The 25,109-nt window shown below is 39.7% G+C and overlaps 2 protein-coding genes across 3 annotated transcripts in view; one reads left to right on the top strand and one right to left on the bottom strand.

The window, feature by feature from the left end:
* Window positions 1-14,401, bottom strand: part of FLVCR1 (FLVCR choline and heme transporter 1) — a 22,014-nt gene extending 7,613 nt beyond the window's left edge. The window contains exons 1-8 of one of the 2 annotated variants that reach the window (XM_058165366.1): window positions 12,964-14,082; window positions 11,166-11,310; window positions 6,074-6,214; window positions 5,170-5,237; window positions 4,412-4,515; window positions 2,629-2,739; window positions 2,266-2,371; window positions 1,539-1,650 (exon numbers count right to left, since the gene is read on the bottom strand). In XM_058165366.1, coding sequence (XP_058021349.1) covers window positions 1,539-1,650; window positions 2,266-2,371; window positions 2,629-2,739; window positions 4,412-4,515; window positions 5,170-5,237; window positions 6,074-6,214; window positions 11,166-11,310; window positions 12,964-13,656 — 1,480 coding nt within the window. In that variant the 5' untranslated portion in view covers window positions 13,657-14,082. Of the gene's footprint in view, window positions 1-1,538; window positions 1,651-2,265; window positions 2,372-2,628; window positions 2,740-4,411; window positions 4,516-5,169; window positions 5,238-6,073; window positions 6,215-11,165; window positions 11,311-12,963 lie in introns of both variants that reach the window. The other variant, XM_058165367.1, reaches the window with a different exon arrangement.
* Window positions 14,013-25,109, top strand: SPATA45 (spermatogenesis associated 45). Its single transcript, XM_058165368.1, has 3 exons — window positions 14,013-14,151; window positions 19,778-20,054; window positions 24,845-25,109. The coding sequence occupies exons 2-3, from the start codon at window positions 19,817-19,819 to the stop codon at window positions 24,862-24,864; spliced, it is 258 nt and encodes an 85-aa protein (XP_058021351.1). The 5' UTR covers window positions 14,013-14,151; window positions 19,778-19,816; the 3' UTR covers window positions 24,865-25,109.

The raw sequence follows: 25,109 nt of genomic DNA, 5'->3' as shown, positions 1-25,109 counted from the left end.
CCTTCGGGAGAAGGGCGGTATAAAAGTTTAATTAATTAAATAAATAAATAAATAAAAAATAACACACATAGTAATGAAAGACATTCATCAAAGATAGTTAGTTGTCGATATGACAATTGAAACAAAAATTTCCATTGCTAAGCAAAACAGTTAACTGAGTTTTGCCCCATTTTACGATCTTTTGTCAGCCCCGGAGGCCATCTTGTGTCAGACATGGAGGCCATGTCCATCACATGGCCCACCTTGCTTGCCAGTGTTCAAATGAATCACATGGTTCTTAAGTTAGTAACATGATTAATTGTATTTGGCTTCCCCATTAACTTTGCCTCAGGTCACAAAGAGTGATCACATGACCCGAAGACACTACAATCATTATAATTACTGTGTTTCCTCAAAAATAAGGCTGGATCTTAATATTAAGTTTTACTCCAAAAGGTGCATTCAGGCTTATTTTCTGGTTAGGTCTTATTTTCAGGGAAATATGGTATTAAAATGGGTCCGCCTGGCTGACAATCTTAACTGGAGCTTATTTTTGGCGTAAGGCTAATATGAGCATCCAGAAAAATCATGCTAGGGCTTATTTTCTGGGGAACACGGTACATGCCAGTTGCCAAGCATCTGAACTTTGATCACGTGATCACAAAGATGCTGCAATGGTGGTGTGAAAAATTGTCATAAGTGACTTTTTTCAGTGCAATTGTAACTTTGAAAGATCACTAAACAAATGCTTGTAATAGAGACACTTTACAAACAAAAAAGTAGGCAAATCGCACAGCCTGTTTAACCAATCTTGTGTCTTACTGCTCTTTCTTTGCTGTTAACATATTTAAAACGTTTACAAATTTTTATTTCCTTTACTGTTATGCAGGCATTGTGTTTTTATTCTTATAAGATTTGTGTATGTTTTTTTGTAATAAAAGGAGTTTTACAGTTTCAAATAAAGATGACTTAAGCCTTTGGAGCAAGGGTGTCAAGGACAGATCCAGCCCGCGATGTGATCGGATCCGGCCCATGGGGCTATCCTGGAAAATGTAAGGGGCTGGCCCGCATGGCTATGGCCCAGTTTACCAAATGTGAAGAGGAAACATAGGGCCAGTGTGACTTTGACCTGGTCTACCCAGTGCGAAGAAGAAATATCGGGCCAGCATGGCTTTGGCTCAATCTACCCAGAAAACATCAGGCCAGCGTGCCTTCAGCCCAGCGTGCCTTCAGCCCAGTCTACCCAATGCGAAGAGGAAACATCAGGCCAGCATAGCTTTGGCCCAGTCTACCCGGTGTGAAGAGGAAACATGCCACAGTTTGGGGGAGTAGCATTAAGCTGGCCAGACCCACCCACCCAAACCCACCCAGTGAGTGGCATCAAGTTGGCCATGCCACCCAGTTGGCAAGCTGGCCATGCCACTCCACCCGGCCCCCTGAGGTCAACCACAGCCCTGATGTGACCCTCAATGAAGTTGAATTTGATACCCCTGCTTTGGACAGATTTCATATTCACTATTTTTCTATTAAAAACAAAACATAATTTGAGATAATGTTACCTGTTAAAATGATACCTATAAACATCCACACAGAGAGAAAAATATTTCCAGCACGAGGATCGTAAACTGTTGTAAGCTTCCCTTGGATCAATGTAAAGACGATCCCAAATATCTGTAATTATTTAAAAGAACACATTTCAGAATCTAACTCTGCCAGTTCTCCTTGAGTTCCCTGAACTCTGCCAGTTTTATTGCCTACTGTGCTCCATAAGTGGGATTTTGTTTACATAATACTTTCAGAAAAGAACAGTGTGTTCTCATCATATTAAAAGTGTACTACTCATGGCCTGCAAATTTGTTCAATGGTGGGGGCACACCCCAGAATTACCCTTCCATTCTAATGGAAAATAGCTTATTCTAAAAAAGACTATTCTTTCAGATTCCAAGCATAAACAGAGATATGAGAAAAAATAGTTAGAATGGACTGGGTAGCCACAAATTCATTTTTCCATAGGGTCAATATAAATTTAGAAAACAAATATTTTTTGTGATTTTTTTTTTGCATAGTAATGCAATTGTTACAATGTATATGCTCTTTTCTAAATATTTTCAATAGAGAAGCTGCAAGCTTTCGAAAAGCTCTGTATAATTAATACGATGTGCAAAGCTTTCTGAAAGCTGTTTCCTTAATCTTTGCTACTAAGCTATTTATGAAAACAGCATTACTGAAGTGATAAAGTTATCTGAAGTCAAAACTCCAAGATTCTAGTAAAATATTCCTCATTACCTGTGCTGAAGCATTCAAAAGCCCTGATGAAGTGCCTTCTGATTCTGGGTATGTAATTTCCACAGCAAATTCAAAACCAAGGGGCAGATAACCTGTCATAAAGAAACTGACATAAAAAGCCAAATTAGTAATAATTCCTACTATTTGTATCAAAACTGTTTTTCAGTATTTATTACTATTAGGGCAACCTACAATGGATTTTCTAGCTTATTCCAATAATTTGAAAATCCAGTTACAAAAATCCACCTTTGATGGAAACATATTCCACTAGAAAATTAACACTTTAATAAAATAAAATAAAATAAAATAAATTTAATGTTCCTAAATTAGCATTGTAGTATATTTTATTGCAAAAAGTCTTACCCAAGTACTCCACCAGTCACAAATACAACGAGAATGTTTCTACAATTCAAGGTGAATGTAAATACGACCATCCCAACAAAAGAGAGGATGTATACAACTAATGTGGTTTGTCTGTAGAAAAAAAAAACAAATTATTTTTGCTATAACTTTATAATACAGAGTTCAAATAAAAATGAGTGGCAATCTGGCATTGCCTTTTTTTGCCACCTAACAGAGTAGAGGTAGTCCTTGGATTACCATGGTAATTGGGACTGGAATTCTATTGTAAACTTTTATGATGTGCTCCTAAAACGTGACATTGTGTGACTTCATTACTTAGCAACAACAGTCCTGACAATCCCTGTGCTATAATTAAGTGAAGATAGCAGGTTGTTAAGCAAGGACCTCATGTGACTGCAGCTTGCAACTGCCCACTGGCTTCCAACAACCAAAGTTAATGGGGAGCCAGCAGGAAGTTCACAACAAGCTTTTCCTTAGATAGCTTGCAAGCAGGCTGGCAGGCCAGTGAGTTGTGTGGCGTGTGGACAGGCAGTGGATAGGTGCTGCGGTGCAGATGGGAGGTAGATGCTGTGGCATGGTGTGAGTGTGGAAGGGGGATGATTGAAGGAGGAAGTTTGAGCAGGTACCACTTGCCCTGCCATCTAGAGGCTCCATGGGACTAAAAGCAGGAAAAATTTACACAAAACAACTTGTGACCTCCTGCTGGTTTCCCCATTGACCTTGCTTGTGGGAAACAGGAAGGAAAGCTCACAAATGGTGATGGGACGCTGCAACCATCATAAATGCAAGCCAGCTGACAACAAGCACCCAAATCACAATTATGTGGTTGTAGAATCACTGCAATGCCACAACTTCAATGACTAGTCATCACACACCCCTAATTTGAAATAACTGAAAAGTCACTGAAGTAGTTGTAATCTGAGGACTTAATCATCTATTTTAAAATTCGTGAAAACAGCTTTCTCAGATTTCAAGACTCAAAAGGAGCTTATTACTATAAAACTATAACAACCTGGAGAAACACAGGCAGTACAGATACAGTATGGACTGCAGGACACACAGACCATTGCCACCTGAAACAGTCTTACTCTTAACAGCTTGAAATTTCTGTACATATGACTTGTTTTTAAAGAAAGACAAAATGCTTTAGAAGTCTAGTTAAAATAGTATACTTACCAAAATGTCTATAACCCTGACATTATCAATGGGAGTGTTAAGCAATCTTCTCTCATCTTTTCTATTCTCCTGTGGCATGATCTCTGGCACAAAGTTCCTGGCTTTGATAAAACCAGAGATTCCACTAGAACTGAACCAAGAAATTATGTTCCTTTGCCAAAAACCAAAAGATGAGCTATGTATTATATCCAGAAGCTTTCCAAAAATGGTTAAATGTAACTGTAATAAAGGAGAATATTTGTAGCTCAGGGTTGATATGAGGGGTCCTTGTTGCTCTCTGAGTTTGTTTTCTTGCAGACATTTCATTACCCAAACTAGGTAACATCATCAGTGCTAGTCAGTGACAAAGACTAACACTGATAATGTTACCTAGTTTGGGTAATGAAACCTCTGCAAGAAAACAAGCAAACTCAAAGAGCACCAAGGACTCCTCATAAACATAATTCTCTCTTCACACATACACACTTTCAACTAATTAACAAAATACAGAATTATGCTCTCTCTATATCTTGTAGTCTTTTGACCTCTATTAAACTACTCAGCCTTCATATTATAATTACAGCATAATATGAATTTAAACATTTGCTATTCCCGTTAGTATACCTACTTGTATGTCTTGGTATGATCCAGCCATAAGCCACAAATAATAGAGCCAACCATTCCAGCTACCACAAGTGTGAGGCCAATCCTACCTGCATTTATCTCTTCTCCCTTTATGTAATATAATTATAAAATCACATAATTATGAAATAAATAAGTAAGTTCATTCTAATTCACTTTTTCAAAAAAGTTAATCTATAAAAAAATTAGTAAAATTTATCAATCATTTTTGTAGGCGAATACCAAGCATAAGTAAATTCAAAGTACTGCAATAGTAAAAGAAATATTGCAGTCTGGGAGTGGACACTATATATGCATAGCCATCATTTTAGTCTATAACCCATTTTCAGGTAAATAGATAGGTCTTCCAATTATTAGAAAATCCAATATTAAAGATTATTCTATTACCAATTTTTATTAAGACAAGGATTTATAAAGAAATAAGGAAATAGGTGCAACCTAAGTCTACAAAACTGCAGTATTTTTAGACAGCTCTTTCAATGATCTGAAGATGAAATGCTCATTTTTTATTATGATTCACAGAGTGACAAGCCCATTTTTTATTCTTTCTACAAATTTTATCCTTTTTATCTGAGGTAAAAGTAAAATAATTCATAATCAGATAGCATATCAAGCTATTATTCTTTTACCTAATGACTGATCTCTCACATCCTGTATGCTTAATTCCTGTATAAATCAAAGTTGGCAATGACAAAAAAGCAGGGCACTGATTTTGGTTCAACATGAAATTCTATAAAAACTTACCTCATAGTGAGTTAATATCATTTGGTTTAGTAGAGTTGACACTGAGTAAAAGGCTCCAGTCATAATTCCTACAATGAAATTATCAAAAGTATTGCCATTATTACATAAAATAAATGAAGCCAAACTCATAAAATACAGGACAAGTTATCCTTTAGAAGACTGAGTTACCTGAAAATGAAATGAAACCTGGATCCCCAGAATATCTTTTTGCCCTGCATGGGCTCATCTCCTGCTTGCCATCAAGACAGGCATAAACAGAAGCACTGCACAGCACATTGAAAGGGAGATACCCAAACAGTCAATGAACTATGGGGAGGGCTGTGAACAAGTAGAAGTGAAATCTAAATTCCATTCATCATTTTTGCCATAGGCAAAATCTGTGGGGGTGGGGTCTCAGTATGAATGGTATGAAACTTCAACCACCTAATGAAGTTTCTTGAAAAATGCTACAAATAGAGGAAGTAATTTTGCTACATTTGTCTTTTATTGCCACAAATATTTAAGTAATTATAAATAGACATTGTATTTTAAAATCCATTACCTTATTTTCGAACAATTAAACACTATATGCCACAGAATTAAAAAGTTCAACAATATTAATACAGGTTCAGAATAGAATGTGTAGCAGTGCACTGTACATGCTTAAACTGAATAATATCTGTATAACAGAATTAACTACATGTGAATGTTTAATTTTCATGTTTCTAACATGAATATTAATAATTTAAAATGTTATATAAGAATTTATAATAGCAATTACATCTCAATAGGGAGATGGGTAGCATATCAATTTAATAAATATCTCTTAGCAAATAAATCTTTAAAGTACAAGAAGAAAGCCAGGTTATAAAGACAAAACAATGTTTAGTATACACATCTTTAAACAAGTTAAATAAATGCTCACCATAGCTTATCAGCAAAAGAATAAAAGGAACATTTCTGAACAAATTGAGTATTGATTGTTTATAGGAGTAATCTTTTGGAGATGGATCTAGGAGAACAGCCTGAGACTGACTTGGAGGATATTTGGGTTTTTCCTTAAACACTAGGGAGAAAACAAAAATATATTAAGTATATAACATTTTCTCATGATGGAATGGTTTTACATGCACCTTCATACGTAATAAATTATCAATATAATAAAGGAAGCATGTTTGTGTGTTTCCATAAATGCACAGATACTGAGGTAATTTGGAATTTCAGTCGCTATAAAACCTCAAAGTCAATGTGTTAGAAGTACAGGTAATCCTTGACTTACAAGTTCGTTTAATGACCGTTCAAAGTTACAATCGCACTGAAAAAAGTGATTTATGACCGTTTTTCACACTTATGACTATTGCTGCACCTAATGGTCATGTGATCAACATTCAGCCGCCTGGCAACTGACCCATATTTATGATGGTTGCAGTGTCCTGGGGTCATGTGATCACTTATTGAGACCTCCTGACAAGCAATCAATGGGGAAGCCAGATTCACTTATTAACTTAAGAACTGCAGTGATTCATTTAACAACTATGGAAAGCAACCAGTCATAAAATGGGGCAAAACTCGCTTAACAACTGTCTTACTTAGCAACTGAAATTTTGGGGTCAATTTGGTAATAAGTTGAAGACTACCTGTAGGTATCACAGAATTAATTCCACTTTTTCTTATGTAATGAGCAAAGGATCTTTTCCATAAAGCTTCCCTTCCCAACTGAGAAGTTCCTAAAATTCTCTGATGCATAGTCATCCTCTTTATCTTGAGAAAGATAAAATGAAAAAACAACAGAGTGCTGAACCACTCCCCTCCTTGAAAGTAGAACTTGCCCTTTTAAAACAAACAAGATTTTTTTAAAAAAAGATTTTATAACAGTGTCAGAAGCTGCAGCATCCAATCTTTTATGAATTAGTTTGCTTACGAGAATTTAACAGTCATTTATTTTTCCAATTTTGATTGTCAGTTGCTCACATACTATGCATTCTAATGATCATTTGAAACCTGAGAATATAATGTCACTTCATTGTCCTGAATTTGTCAAAGCTCAGCAAAGGAACTGCACCACAGTTATGTTATTCAATACATCTACTTGATAGAACTACAGTGACTAGAAGCAGCATTAATGCGGTATTATGTTTCCACAGCTAGTACCAGGTTTTTTCTTCATTACTATCAGATACAATCTTTCTTGTTTTTGCTTGAGGTTTCCTCATTCCTTATCAAGTGTTGCAAGTTCTTATATTCATAGGATCTCAGATCTCAGATTTTACAATTCCTCCTTGGTTACTTTAATATTTTCCATTGTTTATCTTAATTCCATTTTATTTTATTTTATTTATTTATTCAAATTTATATACCGCCCTATCTCCCGAAGGACTCAGGGCGGTGTACAGGCATTTAAAAGACATATAAATACAATATAAAACAATTAAAAAACTGATTCTAACAAGCCCGTAAATTTAGAATTAAAATATCAAATAAAACCCAATTTAAAACCAATAATTTAAAATCTAGCTCAGCCCTGCACAATTAAATAAATACGTTTTAAGCCCGCGGCGGAAGGTCGGAGGTCCAGCTGGCGAAGTCGGGGTAGTTCATTCAGAGGGTGGGGGCCCCACAGAAGGCCCTTCCTGGGTGTCGCCAGGCGACATTGCAGCGCCGGCGGCACCCTGAGAGACCCTCTCTGTGAGGCGCGCGGGTCGGTGAGAGATATTCGGTAGCAGTAGGCGGTCCCGTAAGTAGCCCGGCCCAATGCCATGGGCGCTTTAAAGGTGGTCACCAAAACCTTGAGCGCACCGGAAAGCCACAGGTAGCCAGTGCAGCCTCGCAGGATGGGTGTTATCACGGGAGCCACGAGGGCTCCATCTATCACCAGCGCAGCCGCATTCTGGACTAACTGTAGCCTCGGATGCCCTTCAAGGGAGCCCCATGTGAGAGCATTGCAGTAATCCAGGCGAGGCGTCACGAGTGCGTGGTGACCGTGCATAGGGCATCCCGGTCCAGAAAGGCGCAACTGGCGTACCAGGCGAACCTGGTAAACGCTCTCCTGGAGCGGCCGTCAAATGGTCTTCTAGAGACAGCCGTTCATCCAGGAGGGCGCCTAAGTTGCGGACCCTTTCCGCCGGGGCCAATGACTCGCCACCGATGGTCAGCGCGGTTAGCTGACTGTATCGGGATGCCGGCATCCACAGCCACTCTGTCTTGGAGGATTGAGCTTGAGCCTATTTCTCCCCATCCAGACCCGTCGGCCTCCAGGCACGGGACAGCACTTGATAACCGTTGGGGTGGTCCGGTGTGAAAAATACAGCTGGGTGTCATCCGCATACAGCTGGTACTTCACACGAAACCACTGATGATCTCACCCAGCGGCTTCATGTAGATGTTAAACAGAAGGCGAGAGGATCGACCCCTGCGGCACCCACAAGTGAGGCGCCTCGGGGCCGACCTCTGCCCCCGTCAACACCGACTGCGACCGGTCGGAGAGATAGGAGGAGAACCACCGATAAGCGGTGCCTCCACTCCCAATCCTCCAACCGGCGCAGCAGGATACCATGGTCGATGGTATCGAAAGCCGCTGAGAGGTCTAATAGGACCAGGGCAGAGGAACAACCCCTGTCCCTGGCCTCAGAGATCATCCACCAACGCGACCAAAGCCGTCTCCGTGCTGTAACCGGGCGAAAACCGGACTGGAGCGGGTCTAGATAGACAGTTTCATCCAGGTGCAAGGGAAATTGATATGCCACCATACTCTCTACAACCTTCGCGTGAGCGGGTTGGAGACCGGACGATAATTACCTAAAACAGCGGGTCAGGAAGGCTTCTTAAGGAGGGCCTCACCACCGCCTCTTTCAAGGCGGCGGAAGACACCCTCCACCAAAGAAGCGGTCGTAATCGCCTGGAGCCAGCCTCGTGTCACCTCTCGGTGGCCAGCACCAGCCAAGAGGGCACGGGTCCAGTAAACACGTGGTGGCATTCAACCTACCCAACAACCTGTCCATGTCCTCGGAGCCACAGGGTCAAACTCATCCCACACAATGTCACCAAGACCGCCCTCGCATCTCGCCCGTATCACTGCAATCTTGGTCCAGACCATCCCGAGCTGAGCGATTTTATCGTATAGATAACCGTTAAACTCCTCAGCACGTCCTGCAGCGGGTCATCCCGCTCCCCTGGTGTAGGAGGCGGGTCACCGAAACAGGGCGGCTGGGCGGTTATCTGCCGATGCAATGAGGAGGCGTAGCTACGCCTCGCTTCCTCAATGCCACTAGGTAAGTCCTAGTATAGGACTTCACTAGTGTCGATCAGCTTCGAGCAGCTAGACCTCCAAAGACTCTCCAGGCGTCTTCTCCGGCGCTTCATCCCTCTCAGCTCCTCGGAGAACCAAGGGCGGTTGGGACCTGCGCGGGTCAGAGGCCGCAAAGGCACGACACGGTCCAAGGCCCCGTCGCGGCCTGTTCCCAGGCGCAACAAGTTCCTCAGTCGAGCCGTGAGCCAGACCCTCAGGAAATGGCCCAAGCTCCGTCCGGAACCCATCCGGGTCCATCAGGCGCCTGGGGCCGGAACCAGCGTGTCGGCTCCATCTCCCTGCGGTGGTGAATGGCGGTCAGAAAGTCCAGGCGAAGAAGAGAGTGATCTGACCATGACAAAGGTTCAATGACTAATTCCTTTAAGTCCAGATCTCTCAACCACTGACCAGAGAGAAAAATCAGGTCCAGGGTGCCACCCCCAATGTGAGTAGGGCCATCAACTACTTGGGTCATGTCCAAGGCCGTCATGGAAGCCATGAACTCCCGAGCTGCCATCGATGGCGAGCGGACGATGGCAAGTTAAAGTCCCCATGACTAAAAGTCTGGGGTCTCAACTACCACCCAGCCAGCACCTCCAGGAGCTCGGGCAGGGCAGCTGTCACGCAGCAAGGAGCCAGGTGCGTGATCAGCATACCCATCTGACACCTATGACCCCATCTCACAAGAGGATTCGCACCCGGCAATCTGAGGTACAGTGGTCTCCCTCGGCTCTAGACTCTCTCTAATCACAACCGCCACCCCCCCACCCCTACCCTGGGCCCTCGGCTGATGGAATGCACGGAAACCCGGCGGGCACAACTCAACCAGGGGCACGCCCCCTTCAGTGCCCAACCAGGTCTCCGTAATGCCCATAAGGTCCGCGGAACCCCCCTGTATAAGGTCACAAACGAGGGGGGCTTTATTCACCACGGACCGAGCATTGCACAACATCAGCCGGAGGCCCAAGCTCTGAGGATCCTGACCATCCGGGAAACGGGTGAAGTCCAAGGGGTCGGACTTGGTTACTTTAATATTTTCCATTGTTTATCTTAATTCCATAATTATTCTAGACATGTTTTAGTACAATTCTGGTAATTCTTTTACTTTTCCTTCAATTTGTTTCTTAGTCTTCTTAACCTAAACATCCCATTATACTTTTCCTTACTATCTTCTCATAGATATGTTATAATTTGTAATTACAGCTAATTCTAGGAAAAACAAAGCCAAAAGCTATTTATAATACATTGACATAATTCTTGTATTATTATGGATAATCTTCAATTCGATTCACAGTCTGGGACTAGTAAAAACTAGGTCAAGTCCTAACCAAGGTCCTATAAGAGCTGTTAAGGTAACATTTGAGTTTATAGGCCAGGGGTGTTAAACTTGTGTTGTCACTTCATCATGTGACGTATCATGACTTTTTTCCCCCTTCGCTAAAACGGGGGTGGGCATGGCTAGCGTGTGGCACATCCAGCCTGCGAGTCTGACACCCCTGACACAGGCAGTTCAGAGTAGAATGGTTTTTTTTTTTGCAAAGTCAGGATATTCAGGTTTAATAAGTTCAAAAATTCCATATATCTGGGCCGCCCTTTGGGTATTGTTCCAATGGCTATTACTGTTGCTACAACCATTGATTTCTTTCTCCATAATCACTCAACTTCAATTTACAAATTATTTATTATTATTATTGCTGTTGTTGTTATTAGACTGAAATAATGTTTTACATACCAACCGCTGTTAATAAAAAGAGGAAAGTAGATACTCCTGCTGTACCATAGAACATTATGCTGATATTATGTCCCATAAGATCCAGGTCATCATATGTGTTTGGAACTAAAACTGGAGGCAGTAAAAAGCCAATTGCTGTGCCTAGCTATTAAAATAAAAAGAAAATTGTGTTAGAATAAATCTGAAAACATAGGAAATCTATTAGACTAGTATATGGACAATCTAGCCAGCACGGTATCATACAACAGTCCGAAATATATTCAAATGCATAATCATAAACAGTAAGGCAGTAGCCTTGATTTACTGTTTCTTCCCAAGAGCTTGTATTTAAGCTCTCACACCTAAGCGTCTGGGAGTAGTATGCAACCATTAAGAATTATAGATATAAACAGATCAACTCCCCCCCACAACCTGTCTAATTCTTCTAAAACAACCTAAATTTGCGACCATCACCATATCTATGAATTATATAATTCCTTTAGCATTTTTGTTTTATAATGAATGATTTATTCTGATACTGAGGAAGAGTTTATTACCCACATTTTCCATCATACATATGTTTTATAGCTTTTTACAAACCTTTTTTCTCTACTTTTAAGAAAAAAAGCTTTAAATGCTGTAGTACTGTCTAACAGAAAAATTGATATAATCCTCTAATCATTTGAAGTACTCCTTTTCCAGTTTTATACTTTTTAGAGACGCAGCAGTCGCATTATAAAATTATTATATTATACTGGCAATTATATATTTCAATTTCCTTCCTATTCCTTTCTAGAATGCAATATTATAGCATCCACCCCACTGAACTATCCCAGAGACTGATTTGCAAATTTCAACATGAAATTGTCTATTTTCTCTGTTCCCTTATCTTTAAACCAATAACCAATTCTTGCAAAGTTGAATACTCTTAATACTCCTATGGCCGTTATAGTTTTTTTATTATTTATTTGTCATAACAGTATACATAAGCATAAGCATGAAGTATCTATACAACATATAAGTATATATATGAGTATAAGGATGTAATAACTATATAAATTGTATATAATGAAGGAAACAGTAGGACAGTAACGGTAGGCATGTTTGTGCTCTTATGCACGCCCCTTATAGTTGTTCAGGAGTGGGTTTTTTTTGAAATCCAAACATATTTCTATCAACACATGGTGATACCCTTAAAAAAGTATTAATGATAACATAAACCTGAAAGCTTCTATCACAAGTAAAGAAAATAGAAAAACATTGCTTTTTCATCAGGAAGTCAACAACTAGTAACAGTTCTAATTTATTATATTTAAATGATGTGATTTTTCTGGATTAAGGTGCAGAACTATATTTAGAATGCAAGAATGTTACAATAACTTTTATACTCATTTGTTTTCCTAACTGATTTTCTAAATATTGAAATATCAAAACTCTTGCAGAAAACATTTTCTTTGAAATATGCTTATATTTCTAGATTATTAGTTCCGTAATTATTAGATTATAACTGAAACATGAAAACTTATATTATGGTGCATCACAGCATCAGACAGAAGATACAAATCTAATTAGCAAGGATTTGGATTAAATATATGAAGGCTAATTATTCAGTTGTAAATGTCCTTGCTTATTTGAGTTAATTGTTTCAATCATCAATGCCAATAAAGTTGTGCATGATCAGTGCTCATCTAAATACTAAGAATGGAAACTAGATTTTTCTTAAATTCAAATGCACTAATTTTTTCTCACCAAAGTTATCCATCAACATTCCTATCTCATGCATTTCTTACCGCAAACTTTCTCCTCTTTATCCACTCACCTGATTGCCCAGAACAGCTACAGCACAAGCCGTGGACACTTCCTTGGGTCCAAACCAAACAGAAGCAATGCGGGAGGGCAAACCCAAAATGAAGACTTGGGCTACGGAACACACAATCTGAGCCAGCAGAGTGACCAGATAGAGATTTGGCTGGACGCTGGTACACTTAATCCAGGCCCCCAAGCAATTGAGTCCCGATCCCAGCCAGGCAGTGAGACGGAGGCCATGCGTGTCCAGCAACCAAGTGGCCGGAAATATGAGAGGCACGTATGCCACCATATATGATATGGAGAGCCAGTCAATTTCAGAAGAAGAAACATTATAGTAGCGAGTGAAGACACTGGTCAATATACTGTACTGGATCCACTGGAAGGCATTTACTAGCGAATAGCAGCTGAACACGGCCAGCACCACCAGCCTCCGTTTGGAAAGCCGAGGGGTCAGCTTTACCTCCACGGTACAGTCAGACAGCATCGCCTCCGCTTCTGGGTACTTCTCGAGATCAGCAAAGGAAACGGCGCTTCTTCCAACAACCTCCCTATCCTTCTCGGTCACCAAAGGCAGGCAGCTCCCACCGTTGTCCGGCTCTTTACCGGCCAGGTATCCGTTGGGCTGGAGGGCAGGCACCGTGGATTCCTCCCCAACCTCGCCGCTTTCCCCGGGCTCGGCCATCTCCGTTTCCTCGCCGCCCATTCTCGCTCCCCCGACCTGAGGCCTTCGCCCCGCCAAAGCCTACCTGCCGGCGGACCCCTGCTAGGAACCTCCCTTGTCTACCGCAAGCAGGACCGCTACACGCGCCGCCCCCTTTCCCGTCCGCCTCCCCACGCAGGTGTGCCCGCGGCCACTTCCAGTCTGCCTCTTCACATGCTAGCCAAGCGCTTCCCGCCCGGCCTTCGCTTTGAAGATGCTTCGCTTGGTGTCCTCGGAGCGCTTTGCATTTAGCTCTCACTTGTCATCTCTGCCTTCCCCCAACGCTAAGATTGGCTAGAGCTCCGGCCTCGCTTCCCCCCACCCGCCAACGGTCATCCCAGAGACTCCAGGCAGAGATTGAAGGAACAGCGCATCTCTCGTCGGGCGCCTCGGGAGTCACCGAAGACTCGATGCCGGCTTCCGCATGCGCACTTAGTCTCCTCTTCGATCGGGAGACCTTCCAAAGGCGAGATTCTAAGCCAATGAGGGGACGGAGAGGTATTTGCGCTATCGCGGCTCCGCCAATCGTGGAGAAACGAGGCCGGGCTGGGTCCTGCGCTAAAACGGCTCCCAGGTTGCCCGGCTTCGATTAGGGAACTGGGGGTTGTGCTGCGACTCGTTCGCCGAGGCCTCCCCTCCTGCCACGTGGAAAGATTGGCGTGGCAGCTGGTCCCGGCTGTCATTTTGGGAGGCTCTCACCTTTCACAGATTGCTGCATCATGCTTCTTACTAATCCTTCAGACGCAACTCGTGGGGCATCGGGGGAGGAGGGCGGCAGGGCAAGGAGTATATATGCGCTCCTCATTCGTAGCATCCTTCCTAGGTTTCGACGGCGGATTGGTATTTTTTTAAAAAGGGTTCCAAAACTGTTTCTGGGAAATTAAAAGGAGGGTAGTTGGATTGGAGAAAAGACTGATGGAGATCCGCGTTAACAGAGGTGAAATCCAGCAGGTTCTGACAGGTTCTGGAGAACTGGTAGCGGAAATTTTGAGTAGTTCTTCGGAGAACCAGCAAATACCACCTTTGGCTGGCCCCAGAGTGGGATGGGAATGGAGATTTTGTAATATCCTTCCCCCAGGAGTGGGGAGGGAATGGGGATTTTGCAGTATCCTTCCCCTGGAGTGGGGTGGGAACGGAGATTTTGCAGTATCCTTCCCCTGCCACACCCACCAAGTCACGTCCACAGAACCGGTAGTAAAAAAAATTGGATTTCAGCACTGCAGTACGGTTAGACTTTAGCTTTTCTTGCCTTATGTAAAAGCAGCTGTCCTTTGCCTCCACCTTCCCCGATTTGTCCTAGAAAAATTGTTGGACTACAATTGCTAGCAATATAAACCAGCTCAGGCTGTTGCAGACACTGGGAGGGAATATCCCAATTTATGGAGGCAGCACACTACAAAAGAGCGTCTGAAAGATATTAAGAGGGCTTGGGCTGAAATGTTTCAGGATGAGAAAAATCCTCATCGGGTTGAGAATCATTTTTAGGGGCCAATAAACAGTTTTGTAGTCTTCAGTAGAGATAGTGGGCGAAGAAGGAATTGATGGTGAATGGGTTCTTGCTCCTTTCTTGAGTTTGGTTGCTTTCTGCAAAGGTTTCATTACCTGGCTATGTAACGTTGCTAAGGAGTGGGGTTCAGTAACTGAGCTCAGAGAGCACCAAGGACTCCACAGTCTCTTCTGTCAGTGTTTATATGTAGCCCCTTGCCCTGCCAGTCTTAAAAAATACAATTTTATTATCTGATTATTATCTGATGGTGTTTCCTGCTGTTTGTGTGTGTGTGTGTGTGTGTGTGTGTGTGTGTGTAGTTGGCTCTTGAAGGGCATTGGGTTCAGGCTTGCATATTTTTTTTAAAAAAATTAAAGAACCCAATTAAAGTTCTAAATAGCTTTTTATCCCGATGACCTGATATGCAAATTATTATCATTTCTGGGCAAATTCTCCAAAACCACAGTTTTTGTAGTCCTCAAGATTTTGTTCCAGAGTACACTGGAAAAATCAACAATTTCAGCATTTTTATGGTTTGTTTTTTTTACTTTATCTTGCTTCTTTAAAAAACTGAAAACAATTCTGTATGATTTTTAATAGTACAGAACTGGGATTCTGTGAATTTCTACAGTAGTGGAAGAGATATAGTTTTGCCATGGTAGTTTTGCTATTGATATTGGCCATTGATATTGATATTGGCCATCAATTAACCCAATGCAAATTTCTTATGATCTTATTGGTAGAAACCATCACTAATGTATGGAAACATCTTTACTAGATTAAAGAATTGCAATTACTTAAAGCATTTTTGCACTGTCACATTAAAGTACTAACCATCAGTTCTTGAGATGGCAAAAAGCAATAAAAGTTCTAATCTGATTTGTTGATCCCAAAGCTATAGCAAATTCCACCATTTTGCTTTCCTACCAGCTGCTGTGTATGTTGTATATACACTAAAGTCAAACCTTACTGGTTAAATTTATTGGTAAATTAAAATTTAAATAAATTTTATTTATTGGTTAAATACCGCTCCAAACTTGATTGCAGAATAGAATAGAATATATATTTTTAATGGCCAAGTGTGTTGTGATAACATAGGTCCTTTGCTTTATTATGGAACATATAATTCAACTTACCAACAATTGATTAAAATAGATGTCTGTGTACTGGTTTATCCATGATTTGAATTGCTGGTTGCCAAGCATTTTGGAACCTTCTAAGATTCTTAGAGAAGAGTGGCCGTTTCTCAACAGCTATTAAAACTTGGGAACTTCATTTCAGTGAAAAATGCAGTTCTGCAAAGCATAGGTACGTGTCAGTAAGCATGTGGATTAGAAAGATCAAGGAATCATTGTTTATTTGGATTTCAAAAGGCTAATGAAGCCTCTCATCAAAGATTTCTAAGCAAACTTCCTCTTTTGTTAAAGAACAAAAGTCTTTTAAAAAAAATCCAATGGATAGAACTATACAAATAGTGGGAACAACTCGGCTAATGTACAATATGGTAAATTACTGATCCGTGGCTTGAGCTTTAGAGTAATACAGAAAATACTTTAGAGTAATACAAAAAAGTTTTTCAGCAGTTTTAACAATTTAAATAATGTAAATAAATGGTTAAACTATTAAATGCAGTGCTACCAAGCGTATAAAAGACACTTATACCTTTAAAAAGACAGACAGATTTGTGAAGGATGGGGCTATTAATGGCTATTTTTCTTGGTGCTAGTTTGAGTTGCTAGGGGAGACACCAGTAATTATAGTGCTTTTGACAGTTGAAGTTATCAGTAGTTTTAATAGATATTAGAGTAAACAAGCTGTGTTGGTGTTGCCCATAAAACCATAAGCGACAATGGTATATGATAAATGATCTTGAGAGACCAGGAGGAAGAGCCCCCAACAATGATCAGTTAGCAAAACTTGAGTCTGAAGGAGGAGGGGCGATAAAAGTGTTCCTAGTTTTCCGGAGAGTGAAAGGGAGAGGTACTTTGAGACTTGCAAGATTGATGTTAGCCTTGCAAGGTATCCAAACAAGAAGCACAGTCAGGTGCATTAGTTATACCTTTATTGCAGTGGTGGGTTTCAAAATTTTTTACTAACGGTTCTGTGGGTGTGGCTTGGTGGGCGTGGCATGGCTTGGTGGGTGTGGCTTGGTGAGTGTGGCAGGGGAAGGATACTGTAAAATCTCCATTCCCTTCCCAATCCAGGGGAAGGTTACTGCAAAATCTCCATTTCCTCCCGATCAGCTGGGACTTGGGAGGCAGAGAATAGATGGGGGCGGGGTCAGTCAGAATTTTTACTACCGGTTCTCCAAACTACTCAAAATTTCCGCTACCAGTTTTCCAGAACTGGTCACAACCTGCTGAAACCCACTTCTGCTTTTTTGTGAAGTTAACAGAATCTTGTGGATCTGAAAATACTTCCATCCTTAAAGGGGGTCTTAGTGACATCTCCTGGCATATCTGGGCAGAAGCCATGTGTTTTAAAGTTCTTTGTTCTTTTGAAAAATAATAGCCTATAGGTGTAGAGATGGCAATCTCAGATACCAAAGAAGAGCTTTAAAATTCTACAAATCTTTTTAAACTATTAAACTAAAATGGTGTGTCACAACTTCTGAGGTTGAAGATGAGGTGTTTGCACCCATTGTATTAGAAATGCCCCCTCTGAACTTTATACCATACCATACTATACTCAATTATATTTTAAGTTAATGTTTGATCATTCCCCTATAATCCTTCAATATGTGGGCATAAGAAAGACTATTAAACAGCTTTTATTATAATTTGGTCATGTAGGAAGTTAAAGTGGTGTGAATTAAATTTTGCAAGAGGGAAAAAACAGATTTATCTTGTTTATTCCTTGACCAGGAAAAAAGCCAAGACTTGCATTTCCAGGCAAGAGGCTAATAATCTTCAAAATCTCATAAGTGTCAATATCTCTAGAAATAAAACAGTGCTCTGTAATAATATGTATTCCAGATCGGATTACTCTCACAATTTTTTCAACGATTTTCAAAGAAAAAGTTAATTATATTGTTGATAGGCATCTGTGTAAATATGCCTGAACCTTTATCTGACAAGACAGGAAAAGAGGTAGTCTACACCTTTCAGAATATTTTCTAAACAGGATACATGCCCCCTAAATTACTAACATTCTCTAAAGAAACATTACAGGATTTATCACTCTCAGGTGACTATCCTGAAAAGAAAACTCTGGAAATATTTTACAAGTAGCTAGAAACACTAACTGGAACATGGACTTTTTGGCTGACTATTCCTAGCATTATATATTTGTCTAATGAACAGGACATGTAAATAAGAATCTACTATATAGGAAAAACTGAACACAAAAGGAAGGAGAAAGATCTTAACATGGGAAATCACACCAGACTATCCAGAAGGAAGGAGAGATTTGAAAAGGGCCATCAGGATACCCACATAAAGGAAATATTCATAATCACAGAATGGGGGCAAGGGATGAAAGAGTGGTATATGGATTTAAAAACTATGCAGATGAACTATATATGATTCTATCTTGAAGAATTCCAAAGAGTCCTTGCTGACCAAGCACATGTATGTAGAATTGAAAAAGTGCTCAAAAAATAAATAGGGCCGAAGAAATGTGGACCAATTCTAATCAAATAAATTGGCTGGCCAGAGAATTTCAATAGCTGAGTTAAGAGGACCAATGCAACATCTTTGTCATGGAATAGGATTTTACATTATCCTATCCAGCAAAATTTTTGTGGCAGCCTTCTCCAGAACCAAACTTCTACTATTCAGTTGATGGGTATCCTGGATCTTCTAGATCTTGGAATTAGAACTGCTGTCTCCTGATCTTGTTTCTATTTAGGTCTAATTTGTTTCCAATGGTCTTTGAAGAATGTTTTAGTGCTTTTTTTGTACACCATGCAGAGTCACATTTCTGAGATAAGTGGCCATATACATTTGATAAATCATTACCTATCCAGTTAGAACACTTGAATATATTCCCTACAAGAAAATAGCCACTGACATGGAAAGTTGTTGAAAGGAATAAAACCGCACATGATGGATAAAATGAACAGAGAATTCTGTTCCTCTGTCACAAAATGATGGTGGGTCATCCAATGAAGCTGACTAGAAGGAGATTCAAAACAGTCTTTAAAAGAGTGCTTTCCCCCATAATGTATTAACTGAGGAAATAATTACCACAAAACTCTAGTAGTCTGTAACATTGGATGGCTTTAACAGCAAATTAGTTAAACACATGGAGGACAGATCTAACGGGCTGTTTGAAAAATCCAAGACCACTTGCAGGCAATACTAGTGAGAGACAGTTATATCTCTATCTCCTCAGAGGCATCTGGTTTATTATTATGAAAAACAGTGCAGGACTAGTTTTAGCCTCATCCAATAGGGCCACTGTTGCATACTAGCTATTGCTAGGAATGGATTTCAGGATGATTAGTACATGAATTATCCGCATTGAAATGAATATTTTTCTCCCTTGAGATCAGCTGCATCATATTTTCTAGCCAGTATATATCAGGCTTCATCTCTATAAGAACATATCAGTTTTGCCTGTTTTCAGTGATAAATATTGTTAAGCAAATGAGGCCTGAATATTTTGTATTATATGCATTGTTGTTTTAAAAAACAGGAATTTGTCTCACGGTAACAAGAAGCACATTTCACTATCATGGCTGAAAGTGCGAAAAAGCGCTTGCTTGAATATAATAAGATGAGGGAATCGAACTGCTTGCTAGAAGGAAGAAGTGAAACTTGTTGGCTAAGGCCCCAGAAAAAACATTTTCCTCAAAGTAATCGGGCTTCAGTAGAGAACTACAAAGAAGAAAAACAGGAGGTTGACAGTGGCAGGACATCCTGGATAAAAATAACTCCTCCTCCTAAAGAAAAAAGGCATTTTCCTGAAAAAAGTAAGATTGCATATATTGCACTTCAAATAATAATTGAACTTCACACATCTGTAATTTCTGCTTAAAATTAAGAGGAGTAATTCAGTTGTTATGGGTCCATTACCCTACTCCTACAAACTACATTTTTATTGGTCCAAATATTTTAGTGTACTGAGTGTGTGTATATGTGTATGTACTTACATCCCTTCTGCTTTTGTTATTAAGCAAATCAGCATAGCTCATTAAATAAGATATCACATGACCACAACTTGAAATTTTACTGCTGATTTCTCCATTTACGCTTGTCCCAAAGGGGTTTTTTTTTTTCAAGAGGCAATTGAACTTTGTGGTTTTTTCTTTGAAGACATTTTGCTTCTCATTCGCTTCAGTGAAATGTCTTCAAAGAAAAAAATAGAAAGTACAGTTGCGTCTTGAAAAAAAGCACCTTTGGGACAACCATGACTTGAATCACTGTGAATCTCCATAGACATTTACTCTGCTTGTTTGGAAGCTGGTAATGAAGCACACAAATGTCAATTATGTAACCATGGGGACATTGTGATGGTCATAAATGCAAGGATTGGTTGCAAAACCTTTTTTTCCAAATGTAACTTTGAACTGTTGCTAAACAAGGAAGTTGGTAAGCAAAGATTACATATATGTACAGTATATAGGATCAAACCCAGGTATATGGTAAGTATCTAGAGGCAGCTTTCTGAAAAGAATTTTCTGAAGTTCACATACAGTACTTTCCCTGAAAGGTTAAGATCTCTAGGTGTAGACATCCTTTTCCTTCCAAAAACAATCAGAAAACCTTTTAAATTACACTTATCAACAGATGCAACGGTGAGAATACAAGGAGATTAAAGATGACATTAGACCTAATGCAGTTCTGTAAACAAATTCCAAGTTGGTTGCATGATTAAAAGCTTCCTCTCCAAATGCTGGTAGCCTACATTAATGTTTCTATTGTTTCTGTGGCTGAAAGGAGACAATAAGAACAAATTATCTTCTCCAGCTATTTCCTTAGAGTCCTTGCAACATAAATGGTCTGTAATCAATAAACAATTCTAGCATTCTTGACCATTTACCTGCAGTTTGCCCCAGCAAATGTGTCTGAAAACATGTTCTCTTGGAAGAGAACTATATATTATTTAATATATAAATTTAATATATAAATTTATGATACATAGAGGTCTCTCCATATCAGTGTCATCTTAATAGGATCTAACAGGCACTCTTCTCTATCATGCTTGTGGTTACCTCCTCAGGTTCACATCCCAATCCCTTATCTTTCAAGAATCCCTTAAAACTCTGGCACTTCCTCTAAGTGCCCATTTCTGGACATATAATCAAAATTGCTTCCTCAACACATCATAGGCCCTGATAATACAGGAAGAAATGCTTTTTAACTAGCTACTGTAGATTATAAACCATATGCGATTGCTGATGCTGTTATTCTTGTTTCCTTTATGTTACTATTGTTTCTATATCTTCATCTTGTAGCAGTTCAGGCCAGATTAAATAAGGGTGCTCGCTAATTGTATCCCTGTAGTAACATACCTTTGGATATGGTTAGGCTTGGAGAGAATGATTGATCCAGAATTATTCAGAGGTCTGTGGTTGAATTGGGACTTGAACTTGGCTTCTCTGGTCTAATTGTCATATTACACTGATTTTCACACATTAAAACTATGACAAAAGAACCAATTTAGTTTTTTAAGGGTCAATATTATATTCTATTCTGCCAATGCATTAGTCAATATCATTACTGTTGCTTTTAGCGTGTGCTCCAAAATATTCAATGATGGGGAAATGATCATGCACTCTGCTTTCATTATTTATTTATTTATTAAATAAATTTCAGTGGTCACCCAATATGACTTAATGTATCTTGTGATGAAGCAAACAGGTATTCTATTTTACTGAGAACTCTTTAGTCTTAGTTGCCAATTTTTTTGTAAAACAAATACTGATGTTGAATATATAATAAGGTAGAAGAATAAGCTACTACATTATTCCTATTCAATTTATTTCAGGACACTATGGAGAAACCCAGTGCTTGTTTTTCTAGCCATACTTTTATCTCGCTTGGTTCATAATTACACAGTTTATTTTTATGCTCAGAGGAAATTCTGCTGAAGTAGCTTTTCACTTTCAAATGTTCAAAGGTGATTTTTAGCCTTGAAATAATTTTTACTATTTAGTTATTTTCAGAGAAAGATTTCTTAAAAAAAAAAAGTTAAAAGACTTTTTACCTGAAATAAATGCTAGAGTAGAATGTGGGAACTTATGAATTACCCTCATGGATCCTTTCAGATCAGCATCCTGAGCCAAGAAATCCATTTAGTTTTGTTGGCTTGATTTAACCTTAGCACCTGACCATTCAGAAGCTTATCTATTTTCAGGAATCCATGTTCGTAACTGTTTCAGTGAAATATAGAAGAAGCCCGAAAAATGTACAAGTAAAATAGCCAAGAATTCTCAGTAAAGACCATCCTCTAGTTAGTGCTTTGCTCTTTTCTTTGAAGGGTTGTTTAGCGCAGTGTAATTAAAGTGCTGGAATAGGACCTGGGGAACCCAAGATTACATCTCCTGGAAGTCAGAAGTTCATTAGATGACCTTTAGACAGCCACTCCTTTTAAGTCCAGTTTATCTCACAGGGCTATCATAGAGAAAATGGAGGAGAATCTGCTTACACATTCTGCCTGTGCTTCTAAAACTGTAATAGCTAGTTTAGTGTTAAGGCATCAGTCTAGAACAGTGGTTCCCAACCAGTGTGCCGCGGCACTAAGGGGTGCCGTGAGATCTTTTGAGGGTGCCGGGAACTTTTGAGCTACGGAGATTTTAAATATCTATTTCCTTATAAGGGTGCCGGGAACTTTTGAAAGGCTTTCCAAGGGTGCCTCAAACAAGAAAAGGTTGTGCCTCAAACAAGAAAAGGTTGGGAACCACTGGTCTAGAAACTGGGAGACTGTGAGTTCCAATCACACCATGGACATGAAGCCAATTGGGTAACCTATGGCTAGTCAATTTCTCTCAGCTCTAGGAAGGAGGCAGTAGCAAACCACTTCTGAAAAATCTTGCCAAGAAAACTGCAAGGATTTGTTCAGGTAATCTCTAAGAATTGGACATGATAGAAGAGAAGAGAAAAAAATACTTAAAAGAAAAATGGGATAAAAATCAAAACTTTAATTAAAAAATTAAAGTTAGTTTAGGCTGGATTTGGCATTTTTATCCACCTATCAAGTCCTTCAAGGGATGTGGTAGCTCAGTGGCTAAGACGTTGATCTCGTCGATCGAAAGGTTGGCAGTTCAGTGGTTCGAATCCCTGGTGCCATGTAATGGGGTGAGCTCCCATTACTTGTCCCAGCTTCTGCCAACCTAGTCCAAAAGCACGTAAAAATGCAAGTAGAAAAAATAGGGACCACCTTTGGCAGGAAGGTAACAGCGTTCCGTGTGCCTTTGGCATTTAGTCATGCCGGCCACATGACCACGGAGACGTCTTCGGACAACACTGGCTCTTCAGCTTTGAAACGGAGATGAGCACCGTCCCTAGAGTCAGAAACAGCTAGCACATATGTGTGAGGGGAATCTTTACCTTTATCAAGTCCTTCCCAAGGATCTGGGATAACCAGATGTGTTGTTTGATGGTATTAAAGGTATTGTTCCAAGCTATTTCAAAAAAACTTGCCTTTTGCAATGCCAATGGTTTTCAAGTGGTACTCCAGATGTTTTGGGATTGTCCCCATGGTGTCTATTACAATTGGTATTATTTTTGCTTTATTTTGCCATTATCACTGTATTTTGTGATTTTCTCCAGTTCTTTCTCCTCTATTCTGCTGTCTCCAGGCACTGCCACCTCCACTATCCAAACTTTTTTGTCTTATCAACAATTACTAAATCTTGAGGAATTATGTGGCCGATGTTTACCTGTTTGAATTCCAAAGTCTCAGATCACGTCAGCATCATCTTCTATTGCTTTGTCTATTTTTGGTCCCGCCACTTCCTACCGGAAGGCAAATGGTATTACTTGCAGATATTCCAATGCATCATTGTTGGTACTATGTCATACCATTATTTGTATGATTTTTTTCAAAAGACAGCAAAAAAAGAGAGCACTGGAACTTTCATCCCGTTAGAATAAAGCAGCACCCAGATTCCCTGAAAATAAGCTCTTGATTATATGAAATGTCTTTTAGAAAATTTATATTTAAATATATCAAATCAATGGTAAATAATCTGCATCTATATTCTTCTGAGAGGGGTGGCTATATATATTTGATAAATGAGGTCTCTGTGTACCAATAAAGGAGAATATTTGTAACTCAGGGTTGAAATGGGGGGTCCCTGGTGCTCTCTGAGCTGGCACTGCAGATATTTCAAAGTAGTCTAGCACTGATGATGTTACGTAGTTTAGGTAATGAAATGTCTGTAATAAAACAACTTAGTTCAGAGAGCACCAAGGACCCCCAATGTCTATGTGAACTCTAACATACATATATATGTATGTATGTATCTCAAAGATTACTTCATTGCCTAAGAGTAACCCTAATAAGACACTGCAAGATCATTGTGAGTTATTTGTCACACATTGTCCCATTAACACCACATCACTGCCTGGCAGACTGAATTGGATTATTCTGATATGAAACAAGCATCCTCGATGGTTTCAGAAGTCTTGTATAACTTGTGTTTATACACATTTCAACTACCATGACATGATCTAAGATATTGTTAACTAATGATAAGAAAAATTTTATATAATCAGGTGATTCTGTTTTTCACTTTGTGTTTATTTTATCTTTCAGACAATGCAATTTTTGGATGAGGTCTCATTAGAAGCAGTTTCTCTGCTGAAGTACTGAAGTTGTGTGCATTTTGCCTAATTGAAAAAACAACTATACATAACAACAACATTATATAGTATTTTACAACTTTCTGCATCAACAGCTTTCTTTGCTATTAAATTCAGTCTTTCTAAATAGTCCCTTATTCTTGTATAACCATATTGAGCATTCTTATACACAATTTTGTTATATATACTTACTTCCTGTATATTGACATAGTATTTTA

Source organism: Ahaetulla prasina, chromosome 1, assembly GCF_028640845.1.
Source record: "Ahaetulla prasina isolate Xishuangbanna chromosome 1, ASM2864084v1, whole genome shotgun sequence".
NCBI classification, from domain to species: Eukaryota; Metazoa; Chordata; class Lepidosauria; order Squamata; family Colubridae; genus Ahaetulla; species Ahaetulla prasina.
Note: the sequence above shows the minus strand (reverse complement) of the source record. Positions and strands in the feature narration are given on the sequence as shown.

Coding starts and splice junctions, on each gene's coding strand:
- SPATA45 (XM_058165368.1), top strand. CDS start 19,817: ATGGCTGAAAGTGCGAAAAAGCGCTTGCTTGAATATAATAAGATGAGG. Junction 20,055..24,844: donor AAGGCATTTTCCTGAAAAAA/GTAAGATTGCAT, acceptor TTTATCTTTCAG/ACAATGCAATTTTTGGATGA.